The 16,294-nt window shown below is 34.2% G+C and overlaps 3 protein-coding genes across 3 annotated transcripts; all 3 read left to right on the top strand.

Annotated features, from left to right (window-relative positions):
• The first annotated feature begins 2,833 nt into the window (after window positions 1-2,833).
• On the top strand, window positions 2,834-4,376 carry LOC100781135 (putative UDP-glucuronate:xylan alpha-glucuronosyltransferase 4). The gene is given in 5 exon segments (XM_014774269.3): window positions 2,834-2,879; window positions 3,527-3,664; window positions 3,667-3,739; window positions 3,741-4,207; window positions 4,210-4,376. Coding segments are annotated over 5 exon segments (891 nt in total).
• Window positions 4,377-5,698: 1,322 nt separating this feature from the next.
• Window positions 5,699-12,188, top strand: LOC100817144 (mannosylglycoprotein endo-beta-mannosidase). Its single transcript, XM_003521659.5, has 11 exons — window positions 5,699-5,934; window positions 6,017-6,155; window positions 6,572-6,799; window positions 7,004-7,062; window positions 7,295-7,343; window positions 7,785-8,018; window positions 8,745-8,914; window positions 9,031-9,235; window positions 9,994-10,662; window positions 10,781-11,008; window positions 11,253-12,188. The coding sequence occupies exons 1-11, from the start codon at window positions 5,786-5,788 to the stop codon at window positions 12,039-12,041; spliced, it is 2,919 nt and encodes a 972-aa protein (XP_003521707.1). The 5' UTR covers window positions 5,699-5,785; the 3' UTR covers window positions 12,042-12,188.
• Window positions 12,189-13,068: 880 nt separating this feature from the next.
• On the top strand, window positions 13,069-15,639 carry LOC102660265 (pentatricopeptide repeat-containing protein At3g05340). Its single transcript, XM_006577184.4, has one exon. It carries the CDS (start codon window positions 13,472-13,474, stop codon window positions 15,440-15,442), a length of 1,971 nt encoding a protein of 656 aa, XP_006577247.1. The 5' UTR covers window positions 13,069-13,471; the 3' UTR covers window positions 15,443-15,639.
• Window positions 15,640-16,294: the final 655 nt, after the last annotated feature.

Below are 16,294 nucleotides of genomic sequence, written 5' to 3'. Positions count from 1 at the left end.
ATTTTACATACAAAATCGAATATCCTGATAAATAAATAATTTTTACTAATGTGAACACAACAGGACAAATATAAAGTAGTATATCATATACATCTGATGATAATTAATGTTGAAAATTAGCAATGTAAGTGCGTGCGTGCCACCATGTTCGGACTTAAGAGCTACACACGGTTGTCTAGGGTGTTCAAAAAAATTGGTTCCAATTGAGCCGAATTGTAACAAAATTGGATTGGTTCTTTTGAACTAGTTCAAAAAAAATGAATATACTATTTTATAAAATCAATTTGGTTGATTGGATTGTTTTTATAAAACTAGTTCGGTTATTTAAATATTTTTTATTTTAAAAAAAATTGTTCAAAATTTAATTCAAAACTGGTTCAACCTTTAAAATTAATTTAAAACTGATTAAAAATCAGTTCAGTTTAAAATTAATATTTTAAAACTAGTTTAATTTTGAACCAGACTTTAAATTAATTTAACTATTTAGATACAAAATATAAAATCAATATTTTAAAACTAGTTCAATTTTTTTACCAAACTAATTTTTACACACTCCTAAGAATCCTCACCCACGACCATGATCTAGTCCCAACCCAGGAGAGATTGAGAACTGCGGAAATGAAGGGAAACCCTGGAACATTGTGGTTGTTAGGAGAATGGTTGTTAGAAGTATTTAATTTCTTTTCCCATGTCACACGTTACGATCAATATGTGAAAGTTTCATTCGCATAATACACATCCTAAATTCTGCTAAGTATTGGGTGAAAATGCATCATGCCATGGGAATGACGAAAAAGTCATGTAGTTACAACTTACAAGTAACTTGTATAAAATGAATCGGATATCAACTTTTTTTTTCTTAGATAGCCATTCTTAATGGTTAGTTTTTTTAGCCAGAGAATCAAACTCAATGATATTTTTATTTCCTTTTCTGTATCAACTCTTACGGAGAAATCAAGTTAAGTAATTTTAAAAGAATATTTTTTTTGTTAGTGGGAGAATGACGACATAAGAATTCTCCGAACACTATACCATTACACTATACCTCAACAATCTTGTTTGAATGCTGCACTTGGCCTGCCTTGACGACATAAGAATTCTCCGAACACTATACCATTACACTCCACAATAAATAAACATGTTAATTAATTAAAAATTAGGTGGAAATGAAGGATTTAATTGACAAAAAAAAGTAAATAATATTATCTTAAATTTTTAAAATGATAAATAAATAGAAACATTTTTTAAATATGACAAATAAAAAGGAATGGAGAAAATAATTATCAAGTTGTGGCAAGTAACGTTCTGAGTCAAGAGAATTTAATAACATGCATTAAATACTTTGAATAAATTTGATTAGAAAAATCATGTTGACTTTTAATTAGTATTCAATTACATTTATTATAAAAAAAACTATTTTTTTAAATCATTATATGAAAATATAAATTGTTTATTTTTACTTAATTAAAAATAGTCAAAAGAACAAATTTAATAATTTAAAAAGTGATAATAAGTAGTAATACATCCTTTAATATACTCTTTCTAACATATTATTGGTTAAAATTTATTAAAAACTAAAAAATTAAAATAAATGTGAGACTTATTATTTTTATTTATAATAAATTTTAACCAATGAACATGTTTGTATAAAAGAGTTTAGAAGGTGTTATTCAAAATTTCTTAATAATAATTCTCATTCATCCCTACAAATAGTACATATCATAAAAATTCAAAATGAAATAGAACAACAGTTCAATGGTGGTGCAATATAATATAAAGTAATTTTAAAATATCATTTAATCATAGATTGTATGAGTTTTAAAATAAATTTATAAAATTTAACAAATTTATCATAAATTATGATTTATTTATAATTTAATAATAATATAAAATAATTTTATATTATAATGCATAGTCTATTTTTCTTCTTAGAATAAAGAATAAATAGTTTATGTATTTATAATATAAAGTATTTTTATATTATTATTTTCTTTACCGCATTTACATTATCACTTTTAATCATAATTTATCTTTATTAATTTTTATAATAATTAAACATATTTTTTAATTAATTGATACTATAATAAGTTATATCAACCATATAGTAAATCATTAAATATAATGCAGCACTATCATTTAAAACTTGCTGACAATAATTATGCCTTTCCTCATGGAGCCATCTTGTCAAATAGTCACCAACCCAAACCACGATCACTAAATTCAAAAAGAAAGAAAAAGAAAAAGAAATGGTTTCTAACAAGTCCTTAATTTCCTTCTCGATCTCATTCAAGAATAAAGCGTTTTCTTATTTGTCTCCTACTCGTGTCCCTACCCTTCTTGTTCTTTGTACTTTCTGATAAGCACAAAAGAGTCACCAAAATGCTTGAGGTTAACCCGAAGCCAAGACCAAGACCAAGACCCGTTTGGTTTGATGTCATAGCAAAAGGTATCATCAATAACAAAAACAAAATTACGGTAGGCCTCGTTAATATCGATGCTAGAGTGGATGGTAACATATTAAAACAATTAGATGCACTTCACTCCCAAGTAGAGACTATATCTATAGATTTTGATCATGTTGATAAGAATTTCAAATGGGAGGATATTTTTCCCGAAAGGATTGATGAAAACGGGAAATGGGGTCTACCCAAGTGCCCAAATTTGCCAATGCCGGCGTTGCAGAATTATGGGGATCTCAATGTTGTGATGGCAAAAGTTCCATGTGGGATTAGGGATGTGTTTGGCTGGTGGCTAATTTGGCTGTAGAGAGTGGGTGGGTGACCAAGATAGAGAATGATCATAGGAAAGTGCATCTTGTGTTTATTTGGTGTACATGCCTGATTTAAGGAGCCTCAAGCGGCAAACGCTTATGCCCGTTGGTTCTTTTTTTGCCTTTAATTGTATTTTTTTTATTAATGATCTCTACGATTATTTATTAACGTGGCATGCATGTAACATATCATTCATTTCATGTCTCAAAATGATCGTTAATATAACATGACTAGCTAGATGCATGTCATCTCATAGCAGCAGTTATATTGACTATGTTTAATTTTTTTAAGTCATGATTAGATAAAAAAAAAACTATTTGGAAGACTAATAATAAATGTTGCTATATATATATATACACAAAAAAACTAATATCATATTTAAACTTATTTTTTTATAGTTCAATTGAAAAATTACAATATTTATTCAGTTAGTTAACTTTTTTTTATCATGACATTAATTTTTTTAGCAAATGGTATATAAACCTTCACTTATTTAAAACATTCTACTAACATTTGTCATTTTTTTATATTTATCTTTTTATAACATCATAAATCCTATAATACCAATATTTTTTTATTTTTTTATCCAATTAATTAGTTAGAAAGTTAATTTTAATATTAGAGATTATTTTCTCTCAATTATCCAACTCATGTTATATATGTAAGATCACATATTGTTGATAATGGTTAATTTGCAGGTGAAGAGGGATGGAGGATTGACATGGCACTTACGCGCGTTCCAAAGCTAGCCTAAGCCTACGTAACCGTTCTTCACTCTTCAGAAGCTTATGTTTGTGGTGCAATAACACTTGCTCAAAGCATCCTTCGAAACCAGACCATGTTTCCAAACACCAATCTCATCCTCCTAGCCGACAAATCAATCGGTCCCCAATCCACAACGGGTCTAAAAGCGCAGGATGGAAGATCCAACGCATCCTAAGCCGCTTTGCCAAAAAGGGTGCATACAACCAGCAAGCTACGAATGTGGCAACTCACAACCTACGACAAAATCATCTTCATTGACTCCAACCTCTTACTCCTCAGAAGCATCGACCATTTATTCGTGCTCCCTCAATTATCCGCAGCACCTAACGAGAAAACGTTATTCAACTCGGGGTTGATGGTAATCGAGCCGTCGCAATGCATGTTCCAGAGAATGATGAACATCACTTCCAAGGTGCGTTCTTACAACGGCGGCGACCAGGGTTTTCTGAACGAGATCTTCACGTGGTGGCACCGTTTGCCGGCCAAGGTGAACCAGCTCACGACTTTTCGTAGTACTGGGCATGGGAATAAGCACGAGCTCCCTGATGACGTGTACACCATACACTACTTGGGTTTGAAGCCGTGGATGTGTTATAGGAACTATGATTGTAACTGGGACATACAGGATCACCATGTTTTCGCGAGTAACTCGGCTCACGGGGGGTGGTGGCAGGTTATGATTCCATGCCAAAAGAGTTGCAAGCTTATTGTGAACTCACGGAGAAGATGAATGAAAGGATTGTGAAGTGGAGAAGGATAGCAAGGAATGCTAGTTTGTCTGATGGGCATTGGAAGATTAAGGTCCAGGATCCTACAAGGGGGAATTATTATCCAGATTAGAATTATAATACTGATACTATATATGATGTATGAGGCTGGGGTCTCGTTGCTATATATATACTCTATATATTAGATAAGAAGCAATTAATCTTCATTCTGTTACCGTTTAAATTTTCAAATTATTGTTAGCTGCTTTAGCTACTACCGTACTTCATTGTGTTACAGATTAAATATTCAAATATAATATTGCAAGCTGTTGCCATGACTTACTCTTATGGATCAGACACCACCATACCACCATCTAAAAATAGTTAGTTACGTTGTCCAGGAAGATAAGTTAAGTAAATTAATATTTCACATCAATAATGATATAGTTTAAAAAAGAATCATCTAATTAAAAAATCACAATATTTTAAAAGATATCAGAGAAAATTACCCATCAGATTTATCGTCTCTCTAACACAACATACCATTGCAAATGAGGTACAAACATCTCTCAACACCATGTTCGTAAACAAATGTATGTGTAAATTTTTTAATGATTTTTTTTAAGAAAAATTTATTGTTGTGTAATGTTTCGAATGTGTCCGAATATTATAATGTGTTAAATTTGTTTATTTAAGAATTATTTTAAACGTTCGTCAAAATCTTGAGCAAATTTAAACACCACACCACTAAAAATTTGTGAAATTATGTATGAAACATATCAATCACAATTAATATAAGTGATTGGGATTTGCGTCATGATTTCTAATAAAAAATTAATCACTATTTCTGACACAAATTATTTTTTACCAATAACATTATTAAGAAAATGTATGAAACGATAAAAAAAAAATCCTTAACAAGAATATATTAAACATCACATCAACTGAAGTTAAGAAGTTATTTTAATTTTTATCCCTCTCAAAAAAGATATAAAAAAAACTGCCCATTTCTGATTATATAGACCTTGCTCTTAATTATTATTAGAGGCTTGTTTTGCAGTTACAAATGATGCATGCTTGCTGAGTTAGGCAATCTTTATCAACCTGAGTCTAGACTGTCTAGTGTCAGTTTGAATTTTGCTTTAACATGATAACCATACCAGTAACCAGTGATGATGCAACAAGTTCAGGATAGTTTGTGATAGAAAGAAGCTTATGAATTATTGGGTGTTTCTGGAATTAAATTGGTAGTTTATTAATATAAAATTACTAAATTTTCGTTAGACTAGGACATAATTTAAGAAATTCATCAAATTCAGGACCAATATAACGTGTGCAGGTAATAGGTTCTGTCACATGTGCATTCCTCTGGCAGCGAATTCCACGTGTATGAGATACGTGGCATGACCAAAATGCTACCTATGTCACGTTACGTTACGTAAGATAAAGTGAGTGTCCCCTTTCTTTTCTTGTGTGCGTTAATTTGGACTAGAGTCACAAGACCATTGAGGAAGAAGCCTCTCCGGCGATCTGAGGTTTCCGATGGCGGAGCAACTCCGCAAGACGACGCTGGATTCCGGGTGGGTCGCGGCGAGGTCCACAGAGGTCCAATTCACCGGAACCCAGCTCACCACTACTCACTCTCCAACTGGCCCCACTTCTCCATGGATGGAAGCTCTCGTTCCTGGAACGTAATCACATTTTCCATTTCACAGTTTTATTATTTTACTTCCTCTTTAAATAATTGACTTGATTCCATATAATCGCAAACAGTGTTCTGGCGACCTTGGTGAAGAACAAAGCCGTGCCCGATCCTTTCTATGGACTGCAAAATGAACACATCATTGACATTGCTGATTCTGGAAGAGACTATTACACCTTCTGGTTCTTTACAACCTTTAATTGCAAGCTTGTACGTCTTCGAGTTGCTCTCTCACACATTGTATACAATTAGATTACATTTTCAAGTGGCACCCGTTCATTTTAATTTCATATTCCCCTTTTTTGCTTATGCTTATATTTTGTGCTTTCATGTCTGTGAATTAGTTTTCCAAACATAAGGACTGATATCGAGTATCCAAGGTTTTAGTTTGGTCATGATCTTCGATATTACTAAAAATTGCAGTCAAATATAAGTGTGCCTGATATAGCTGCAATTGCGGTGGCAGAGTCCAAAAACTTTGATATTGCGGCTTCAATCACGATTATGAACCTCTTTTTAAAGCCTTGCCAGGATCTAAATAATAATCTGCTTTTGAATAAACGATGGTGGTTTGTTATTTTGATGGAAGGGATACCACTAATTACTTGACCTTTTTGCATTTGCAGTCAAGCAATGAGCATTGTGATCTTAACTTTCGTGGAATCAATTACTCTGCTGATGTGTATTTGAATGGCCACGAAATCATCCTACCAAAAGGGATGTTTCGAAGGCACTCCCTTGATGTCACCAATATTCTTCATCCGGATGGCACCAACCTGCTTGCTGTTCTTGTTCATCCTCCGGATCATCCAGGGAGAATTCCTCCCGAGGGGGGACAAGGCGGTGATCATGAGGTTGGAAATTAACTTCATACTTATGATCCATTAATTTTATCCTTTTCAGCTACTTAACCTCCCGGTTACATGAAAGCTTGAAATATGAATTGCAATTGTTTCATAACTTTAGGAATCAGTTAGGCTTACAGAGAAAGAGGAAGAGGAACAATACTTGCAATTGCGTGCAGGATATCTAATTCATTTTCTCTTGTTATTTTGTAGATAGGAAAGGATGTGACTACACAGTATGTTGAAGGTTGGGATTGGATGGCTCCTATAAGGTGATATTGCTAATACTTGTATTGATGAGTGGTAATTGGCTTTCTGTTCCAAAAATAATATTTATTTTTTCTTTATTCTTTGCACTAAAAAACCTGCCATTCTTTTTCTAGAGCATTTTGGGCATTACCAATTGACTGTATGAAATTTGAAGAGAATAGGAACAATGGAAAAGCCAATTAAAGTAAAATGTATCTATGATTAGGACTAATGCAAGTTTAAATATGATTGCAGGGATAGGAATACTGGAATATGGGATGAGGTTTCTATTTCTGTTACTGGGGTGAGTTGCATTAATTGTTTTAGTTCATCCCAAAGTCTTTATTATTATTTTTTAATCACTAAAGGGTTTGTCACTGAGACAAATTATGGAGGCCTTTCATTTCCCTACTCGATCCTCTGTGTTTATTGCATTGTTGGTCCTGAGTCCTAACTAGTCTTTTTGTAGTTCATAGTAAATAATGTTGAAATTCAAATCCAATCATATTTTGGCTTTATGAAATAGTCTGCGTAGTCATTGAGATGTCTGGAAAATAAAATCAGGATATTGTTGAGGCATGAGCTAGACATCAGAATTGCCATGTTAATTTTGGCTTTTAATGCAGTCCATACAATCAACAAACCGGATCAAGCATTCTGTAGTGTCAATTTTCTTTCTTTTATAGACAATGGTGCTTCCAGCTGTTCCTTGGTGGGATGACGTCAGTGTCTGTGTTTGGTGCAGCCAGTAAAAATAATTGATCCACTCTTGGTTTCAACATTTTCTGATGATTATAAGAAGGCATATCTACATACAACAACTGAGTTGGAAAACAGGAGCTCCTTGACTGCTGAGTGTTCTTTGAGTGTCCTAGTGACAACAGAACTTGAGGATAGCATTTGCTTAGTAGAGCATCATCTTCAAACTCAAGATCTCACAATCCCGGCAAACTCACGGGTGCAATATACATTTCCTGAGGTCAGTGACTGCATTCATTATTCATAATTCATAATTCATTATGCTTAGACTGTTAACACATTTTTAGAACGTAATTATTAATTCAAGACATCTTGATCAACAAATTTGGCAATTTTAAGAAATTTGTTCAATTTCACACCCTATCCTCTTGGTTAATGTTCTTGGACAGCTTTTGTGCATGTTTGTCTATATGGCTTACATCATGTGTTTGTCTAACTTTTAGATAGTTCTAATTTACTGTAATCATAATTAAAGTTTACTATCATATCTTGAGCTTGTGCTGTAACTAGACAATGTTTAATTAATATACTGCTGATTGTTTTAGGTTCAAAATATCCTAAATAATAAAATAAATGGATCTCTTACATTTCCTTACTTATCAAAGGAGCAAAGGTCAAGATATGATTGGAGATGATGAATATATATTAGAAATTGTCAAGACATTGACATCCATAATTTGTATTTTATTACTTAATCACTTAATATCTTTCTTTTCTGTTTATGCTGATATGCATGATTCAAAGAAACAAAGCTGACAGCAAAGCATTTAAAGAAGCCAAGTTATTATAGGGACACCCCCTGCCCCCCTTTTTTGCATTGGACATATGCAATCCCGATTAGATAGTATTTTCTATCATCCTTTTACTACTGATCCTGTTATCTTGCATATATTGGGGGTTTAAGTTTCAATGTTTTTTTTCAAGTGCTAATGGTCTGAATTAACAGCTTTTCTTCTCCAATCCCAATTTATGGTGGCCAAATGGGATGGGAAAGCAATCTTTGTACAATGTTGTTATTAGCATTGATGTTAAAGGATTTGGTGAATCTGATTCATGGAGCCATCACTTTGGATTCCGCAAAATTGAGAGCCATATTGATGATGCTACCGGTGGAAGGTATGGTTATTTCTCAGATTGCTTCAATGTTATAATTTCTATCTTTTACTTAGAGGAATTAATTCAATTTTAAACTGTTTTTGTATATGTTTTGTTGCATACTTCTTATTTTGCAGGTTATTTAAAGTCAATGGAGAACCAATTTTTATTCGAGGAGGTAACTGGATATTGTCAGATGGACTACTGCGGCTCTCAAAGAAGCGGTATAATACAGATATCAAATTCCATGCAGATATGAATTTTAACATGATTCGATGCTGGGGTGGTGGGCTGGCTGAAAGACCAGAGTTTTATCATTACTGTGATTGTTATGGCCTTCTGGTAAGCTGCACTTGCTACCATACCCTTACTTTTGCTTATAATTGCATGTCAACATGTTGGGATCCAATTGCAAGGTATGAGACTTGATTCCCACTTTAAAGTATGGAAATTTGGTGGGGGATTTATAAAGCCTTGGGCTTTCCATGTACAACAGCTAGCTCTTGCCATGTGGTTCTCCCAAGGTTTTTATCACAGTATTTTTCCTTTGTTATATTTGTTAACGAATTTATTGCATTATTGCTGTTCTGTTGTGTGCATGCATGGTTTGCTATGTGCTGATTTCTGCGTACTTTTGTGTGGATATAGCAGTTTGTATTAATTTGAATGACTCAATCACCATGCTAAGAGCAGGTTTAGCACTTCATCCTTGTTATTGAATATTATTTATTATTCCTTTAATTTTTGGGTCCTATGCGGGGCAAGCAGGAATTTGATTCTAATCTTCTTTTTCTAAAACACGTTATTTTGTTTGGGGTTTCATGAGAGTGATTTTAAATGAATGGCTGCTTTACATTATGAGATGTGGTACTTATGATGTTGGGATATCCAGATCCCGTGTTTCTGATAAGTGACTTTTAAGTGCTACTCCTGCTACAGCTAGACCAGATGGTCACTGAAGATTTAACCTGTTTGAAGCTTAGACAGATTTTTCAGATAATCCTTGGTCCCATAAAATATCTTAGGTTCTTTATGTTTATACTACATTAGTGGTAGTATTGGTTTTGAAAATTTATCTAGTTGCTGGCTTAATTTTGTAGGTATGGCAAGAGTTTTGGATTACTGGGGATGTTGATGGACGTGGTGTCCCAGTGTCCAATCCAAATGGTCCACTGGACCATGACCTTTTCTTGTTTTCTGCAAGAGACACAGTTAAGCTTCTAAGAAATCATCCTAGTCTTGCCCTATGGGTTGGGGGAAATGAACAAGTTCCACCCGATGATATAAATGCTGCTCTTAAAAATGATCTGAGGCTTCATCCTTATTTTGAAAGTGAGGATGAAAATAGCAAACCTGTAGGAGACTGGTTCCCAATGTCAACAGATTTCAGTCAGTATCTTGATGGCACACGCATTTACATACAAGGTTCAATGTGGGATGGGTTTGCTGATGGGAAGGGGAACTTCACTGATGGTCCTTACGAAATTCAAAATCCTGAAGATTTCTTCAAGGATCACTTTTATAATTATGGATTCAATCCAGAGGTTGGTTCTGTTGGAATGCCTGTTGCAGCTACCATAAGAGCAACAATGCCCTCAGAAGGATGGCAGATACCAGTGTTTAAGAAGCTTCCAAACAGTTATGTTGAAGAAGTTCCAAATCCCATATGGGAATACCATAAATATATTCCTTATTCAAAACCAACCAAGGTTCATGATCAGATTCAACTTTATGGTGATGCTAAAGACCTTGATGATTTTTGTTTGAAGGTAAGAGAAAGTAGAAACCTTCATTCTGTTGACCATTAGCAATGCATTTTTTATCGTCCTATTTTTCATGATCTTTTTCTGAAGTTGATGTATAATTTTGATGCTATAATCTTTTTAGGCTCAACTTGTGAACTACATACAATATAGAGCTCTTCTGGAGGGATGGACTTCTCGCATGTGGAGTAAATATACAGGTGTATTGATATGGAAGACACAAAATCCTTGGACTGGTCTGAGAGGTCAATTTTATGATCATCTACTTGATCAAACGGCAGGTTTCTATGGTTGTCGGTGTGCTGCAGAACCAGTTCATGTACAGCTTAATCTGGCTACATATTTGATAGAGGTAAGTGTCTAAATGAAGTTCTAGTTTTATGAGTAGCTAATGAAAATAGAGATGCCATTTTACCAATATGATAAATATTTTCCCCTCATTCATGAAGTTTAAAATTGAGTTAAAAAGATTACAAGTGCAAGAAATTGTGAAAACTGTATGATTCACAATTTTCTTTGCAATTTATGCATGGTCCACTTATGAAAGAGTAGGTCATTAAAGGTTCTGTATCCTTTTATCTTCCTTCCCACAACAGGTTGTTAATACTACATCAGAAGAATTGTCTAATGTCGCTATTGAAGCTTCAGTGTGGGATCTTGACGGGACATGCCCATACTACAGAGTTCATGAAAATTTCTCTTTGCTGCCAAAAAAAGTAGCACCTATTGTTAAGATGAAGTATCCAGAGTCAAAAGATCCAAAGCAAGTCTACTTTCTTCTTCTCAAACTCTATAACATGGCAGATAATAGAGTTATATCCAGAAACTTTTATTGGTTGCATCTTTCTGGTGGAGATTACAAGTTATTGGAGCCATATAGGGAGAAGAAAATACCTCTCAAGATAACATCGAAGGTTTCAGTTGAAGAATCCATTTATAATATTCAAGTGCTTGTGACCAACACATCTACAAGATCAGACTCTACAAGTTCAACAGGTAGGTTAAGTGATGGTTTTTATGGCACACACTCATTGGAAACTCTGGATTGTGGGGTTGGAATAGAACAAGAAACTGGTGGGTCCAAGAGGATACATAAATGTTTTTCTGGGAAAAGTGATGGTTTGAAAGTTACTGAAATAAATGGACCTGATGTAGGCGTTGCTTTCTTTCTTCATTTTTCTGTTCATACTTCAAAGAGGGACTACGAGGAAGGGAAGGACACAAGAATTCTTCCGGTTCATTACTCTGATAACTATTTTTCACTAGTCCCAGGAGAGACCTTGCCTATAAATATATCTTTTGACGTTCCTCAGGGTGTCACTCCTCGAGTTATCCTGCATGGCTGGAATTATGATGGAGGTGAAATCATTTGTGAAGTTGTATAGTAATCTCCCGAAACCTTGTGAAATGATCAAGTCTTATGTGTGTTATTGAAAATGCATCACAAAGAGAGACCTTAATGATTTCAATTTTATTTGTTGGTTTACTATACCTTAAAAGGCTAATATATCGTTGCAACGTTTGAAGATTAATCTTTGCAATTGTTCATGTAATGGTAAACCTGTGCAATACAAAATAAAGGAAATGCCTAAAATTCCAAGATGTGTTTCAAGAGTGGAAAGTCTACCTCCCCTTCAAAAACATGACCATGCTATTATACTAAAGGAAATGGCTAAAATACCTATACGTGACAGTACAATTATCCCTATTATCTAAAATAAGGGAAATGGAAGGAATGATTAATGACTTGGTAGTTGGTAGTCGTTAGCGTCATACAACCTAGTACAGCCCTTATTCAAGTCCTATGATTTTGATTAAGAGAAAAATATGAAAGATGAGTGTTTTGTGTGAATTATAAGGCACTCAATAAAGTTATAGTTTCATGTTGGTTATGGATGTAAAAAATAAATTCAACTCATTTAACTCACCAAATTTGAGTTATGTGATTTAACTTCTCAATTTCTATAACCCAACGAGTTGAATGAGTGATTGAGTTGACCCATTAGATTAAGTTTTTTTAGAGTTTTTTGAGTGATTGAGTTCAAAATTCTCCAAATTTATTCAACCCACAAAATAATTCTAATTTGATAATTTTTCAATATCTCACACCCTTGTTTCATCTATATTTTTTGGAGTTTTTTGAGTGATTGAGTTTGAAATTCTCTAAATTTGTATGATCTACAAAATAATCATAATATTGTAATTTTTTTATATCTTGCACTCTCATTTCATCCATATCAATTTCATGTATGTCAGTCACCTTCCAATGATGAACGTTTTTAATGATTATTAGTAACAATCAATGTAATAAAAAAAAACAAGACATATCATTCGATTTCATGTTCGAGTATCAAATTTCATTATTTTTTTACCTAAGTTGAGTTGACTAATAATATGATCTAAGAGAAATGAGAAAAAAAATAAGTATATGAAATAAAATAAAAATCATGCTTATGTGCAAAAGAAGATGATTATCTGGTCGATGTATGACTAAATATTTCGAAAAATACAATTATGAGAATAAATCACAATATTATAATGATGATGAATATTTTCAGGCCAGACATAAAGAAACAATTAAAATAAAATTTTAAAAAATATAAGATAAAATAAAACTTTTAAATCATAACATACTAAAACAGATAAAAAAAACACTAAAACATAAAGAATAAAAAAGAACATTTAGAAAGGAAAAAAAACTACCAAATCGCAAAGACACCGGAGCATAAATCTTTTACTTTTCCGTAGGTTTAGAATTAGTCTGTGATATAGTGTCCTCACCGCCTCATCAGCCTCTTTGTTTCCCCTTTCATGGATGAAATCCAGATGGAAATTCAATGCCCATCTTCCTTCATGGATGGATTCTCTCATTATACCCTCCATCATGAAGAAGCCACCAACTTCTCAAAACCCATTTCCTGCAACCTCAAAATCTGTCCTCAACCACGCAGACTTGAGCTCTCTTCTCTCTGTTTGTGGCAGAGATGGAAACCTTAATCTTGGTTCTTCCATCCATGCCCGTATCATCAAGCAACCTCCATCTTTCGATTTTGATAGCTCCCCACGCGATGCCCTTTTTGTTTGGAACTCTCTCCTCTCCATGTATTCCAAATGTGGCAAACTGCAGGATGCCATCAAGCTGTTTGATCATATGCCTGTGAAAGATACTGTGTCATGGAATGCAATTATTTCTGGGTTTTTAAGGAACAGGGATTGTGACACGGGTTTTAGGTTCTTTAGGCAAATGAGTGAGTCAAGGACAGTGTGTTGTCTATTTGACAAGGCTACACTGACTACAATGTTGTCGGCTTGTGATGGACTGGAGTTCTCTAGTGTGACCAAAATGATCCATTGTTTGGTGTTTGTTGGTGGTTTTGAGAGGGAAATTACAGTGGGGAATGCACTTATTACATCATATTTTAAATGTGGGTGCTTTAGTCAAGGTAGGCAGGTTTTTGATGAGATGCTTGAGAGGAATGTTGTAACTTGGACGGCAGTGATTTCAGGCCTTGCACAAAATGAATTTTATGAGGATGGTTTGAGATTGTTTGATCAAATGCGTCGCGGGTCAGTGAGTCCTAATTCTTTGACATATTTGAGTGCACTCATGGCTTGTTCAGGTTTACAAGCATTATTGGAAGGACGTAAAATTCATGGACTGCTATGGAAATTGGGAATGCAGTCAGATTTATGCATTGAAAGTGCTTTGATGGATTTGTATTCAAAGTGTGGAAGTTTAGAAGAAGCATGGGAGATTTTTGAGTCTGCTGAGGAACTTGATGATGTTTCCTTAACTGTTATACTTGTAGCTTTTATGCAGAATGGACTCGAGGAGGAAGCTATCCAGATATTTATGAGAATGGTAAAATTGGGGATTGAAGTTGACCCCAACATGGTTTCTGCCATTCTTGGGGTATTTGGTGTTGGTACTTCTTTGACTCTTGGCAAGCAGATTCACTCTTTAATTATAAAGAAGAACTTCATTCAGAATCTGTTTGTTAGTAATGGACTTATAAACATGTACTCCAAGTGTGGAGATTTGTATGACTCACTGCAAGTCTTTCATGAGATGACTCAAAAGAATTCAGTGTCATGGAACTCTGTGATTGCAGCTTACGCTCGCTATGGGGATGGTTTCAGAGCGCTTCAATTTTATGATGATATGAGAGTGGAGGGTATAGCTCTGACGGATGTAACATTTTTGTCATTGCTTCATGCTTGCAGTCACGCAGGCTTAGTTGAGAAGGGCATGGAGTTTTTGGAATCTATGACTAGAGATCACGGATTAAGTCCGCGTTCTGAACATTATGCCTGTGTTGTTGACATGTTGGGGAGGGCTGGACTTCTTAAGGAAGCTAAAAAATTTATTGAGGGATTGCCTGAGAATCCTGGTGTACTGGTTTGGCAAGCATTGCTTGGTGCTTGTAGCATACATGGTGATTCTGAGATGGGTAAATATGCTGCAAATCAACTGTTTTTGGCTACACCAGACAGCCCGGCTCCTTACGTTTTGATGGCGAACATATATTCTAGTGAAGGGAAATGGAAGGAGAGAGCACGTTCCATTAAGAAAATGAAAGAGATGGGGGTAGCAAAAGAAGTGGGTATAAGCTGGGTTGAGATTGAAAAGAAAGTCAATAGTTTCGTAGTAGGGGACAAAATGCATCCTCAAGCTGATGCTATATTCTGGCTTTTGTCCAGGTTATTGAAACACTTGAAAGATGAAGGCTATGTTCCTGACAAAAGGTGTATTCTCTATTACTTGGATCAAGATAAAAAGGATTAGGACCTGTTTGATTTTCTATTGCTGAGTTGTTTCTCTGCATTTATTCTGATGGTTCATTTTCTAGTGAGAAGAACCCTATAGATGTTTGTGCGGAAAACTAGCCAGAACTTGGTTTGGATCGGATCGTGGATCATGGACAAAAAGTACATTACATCAATACATCATTAAAATAATGGCACGACAATTTTGTTTTCTTATAATTATGCATGAACAATTAAGATAAATATTATGAGCATGTACATGGTTGCATGATCACATCCTCACTTGATATGTTTCTTCTCCTGCACGATCAAGATTCAAGACAAAAAAGATTAGTCTCTGCATTTATTTGTTATTGTTCATTTTTTAGTGAGAATCCCATTAACGTTTGTCCAGAAAACTAGCCAGACTAGAGCTTTGTTTGGATGACAGACATAAGTACATTTCATCAATAATTAACTAAATGATGGTAAGACTCTTGTTGTTGTTTTATATATGGGTTGCACGATCAATATTAGTTCCTCTTGTGCTGACTTGATATGTTTCTTCTGCACTCCACTATACTACGAAAGAGATTTACTAGAAGATTGGTTGTTGAATTTTGGTAGCAAATGAATAATGATAAGATTACGTTTCACTAACCTGTCAATTATATCGACTTTCCAAAATCTTGGTTGCAAGTTGGAACAACTTCCAAAATAATGATCAATATTTGACGGATCCGTCATGTTCGAGACTCTAATTCTCTGTTTAATTGAATCCAAAAGTATTTATTTATCAAGTGTGATAGACCTCCCAGGTAATTTGACATTAAAAGCATGCTTAATTATTTTAAGAGAAATATTGATTTTTAATTTTTAGAAGTGTTAAAAA

The sequence above is a fragment of the Glycine max genome, chromosome 3, assembly GCF_000004515.6.
Source record: "Glycine max cultivar Williams 82 chromosome 3, Glycine_max_v4.0, whole genome shotgun sequence".
NCBI lineage: Eukaryota > Viridiplantae > Streptophyta > Magnoliopsida > Fabales > Fabaceae > Glycine > Glycine max.
This window is presented reverse-complemented; position numbering and strand designations above follow the sequence as displayed.

Excerpts from the sequence above, each read along its gene's own strand:
- LOC100817144 (XM_003521659.5), top strand. The coding sequence starts at position 5,786 with ATGGCGGAGCAACTCCGCAAGACGACGCTGGATTCCGGGTGGGTCGCG. Across the intron at positions 8,915-9,030 it reads GATGATGCTACCGGTGGAAG|GTTATTTAAAGTCAATGGAG; the intron begins GTATGGTTATTT and ends CTTATTTTGCAG. Across the intron at positions 11,009-11,252 it reads TGGCTACATATTTGATAGAG|GTTGTTAATACTACATCAGA; the intron begins GTAAGTGTCTAA and ends TTCCCACAACAG.
- LOC102660265 (XM_006577184.4), top strand. The coding sequence starts at position 13,472 with ATGAAATCCAGATGGAAATTCAATGCCCATCTTCCTTCATGGATGGAT.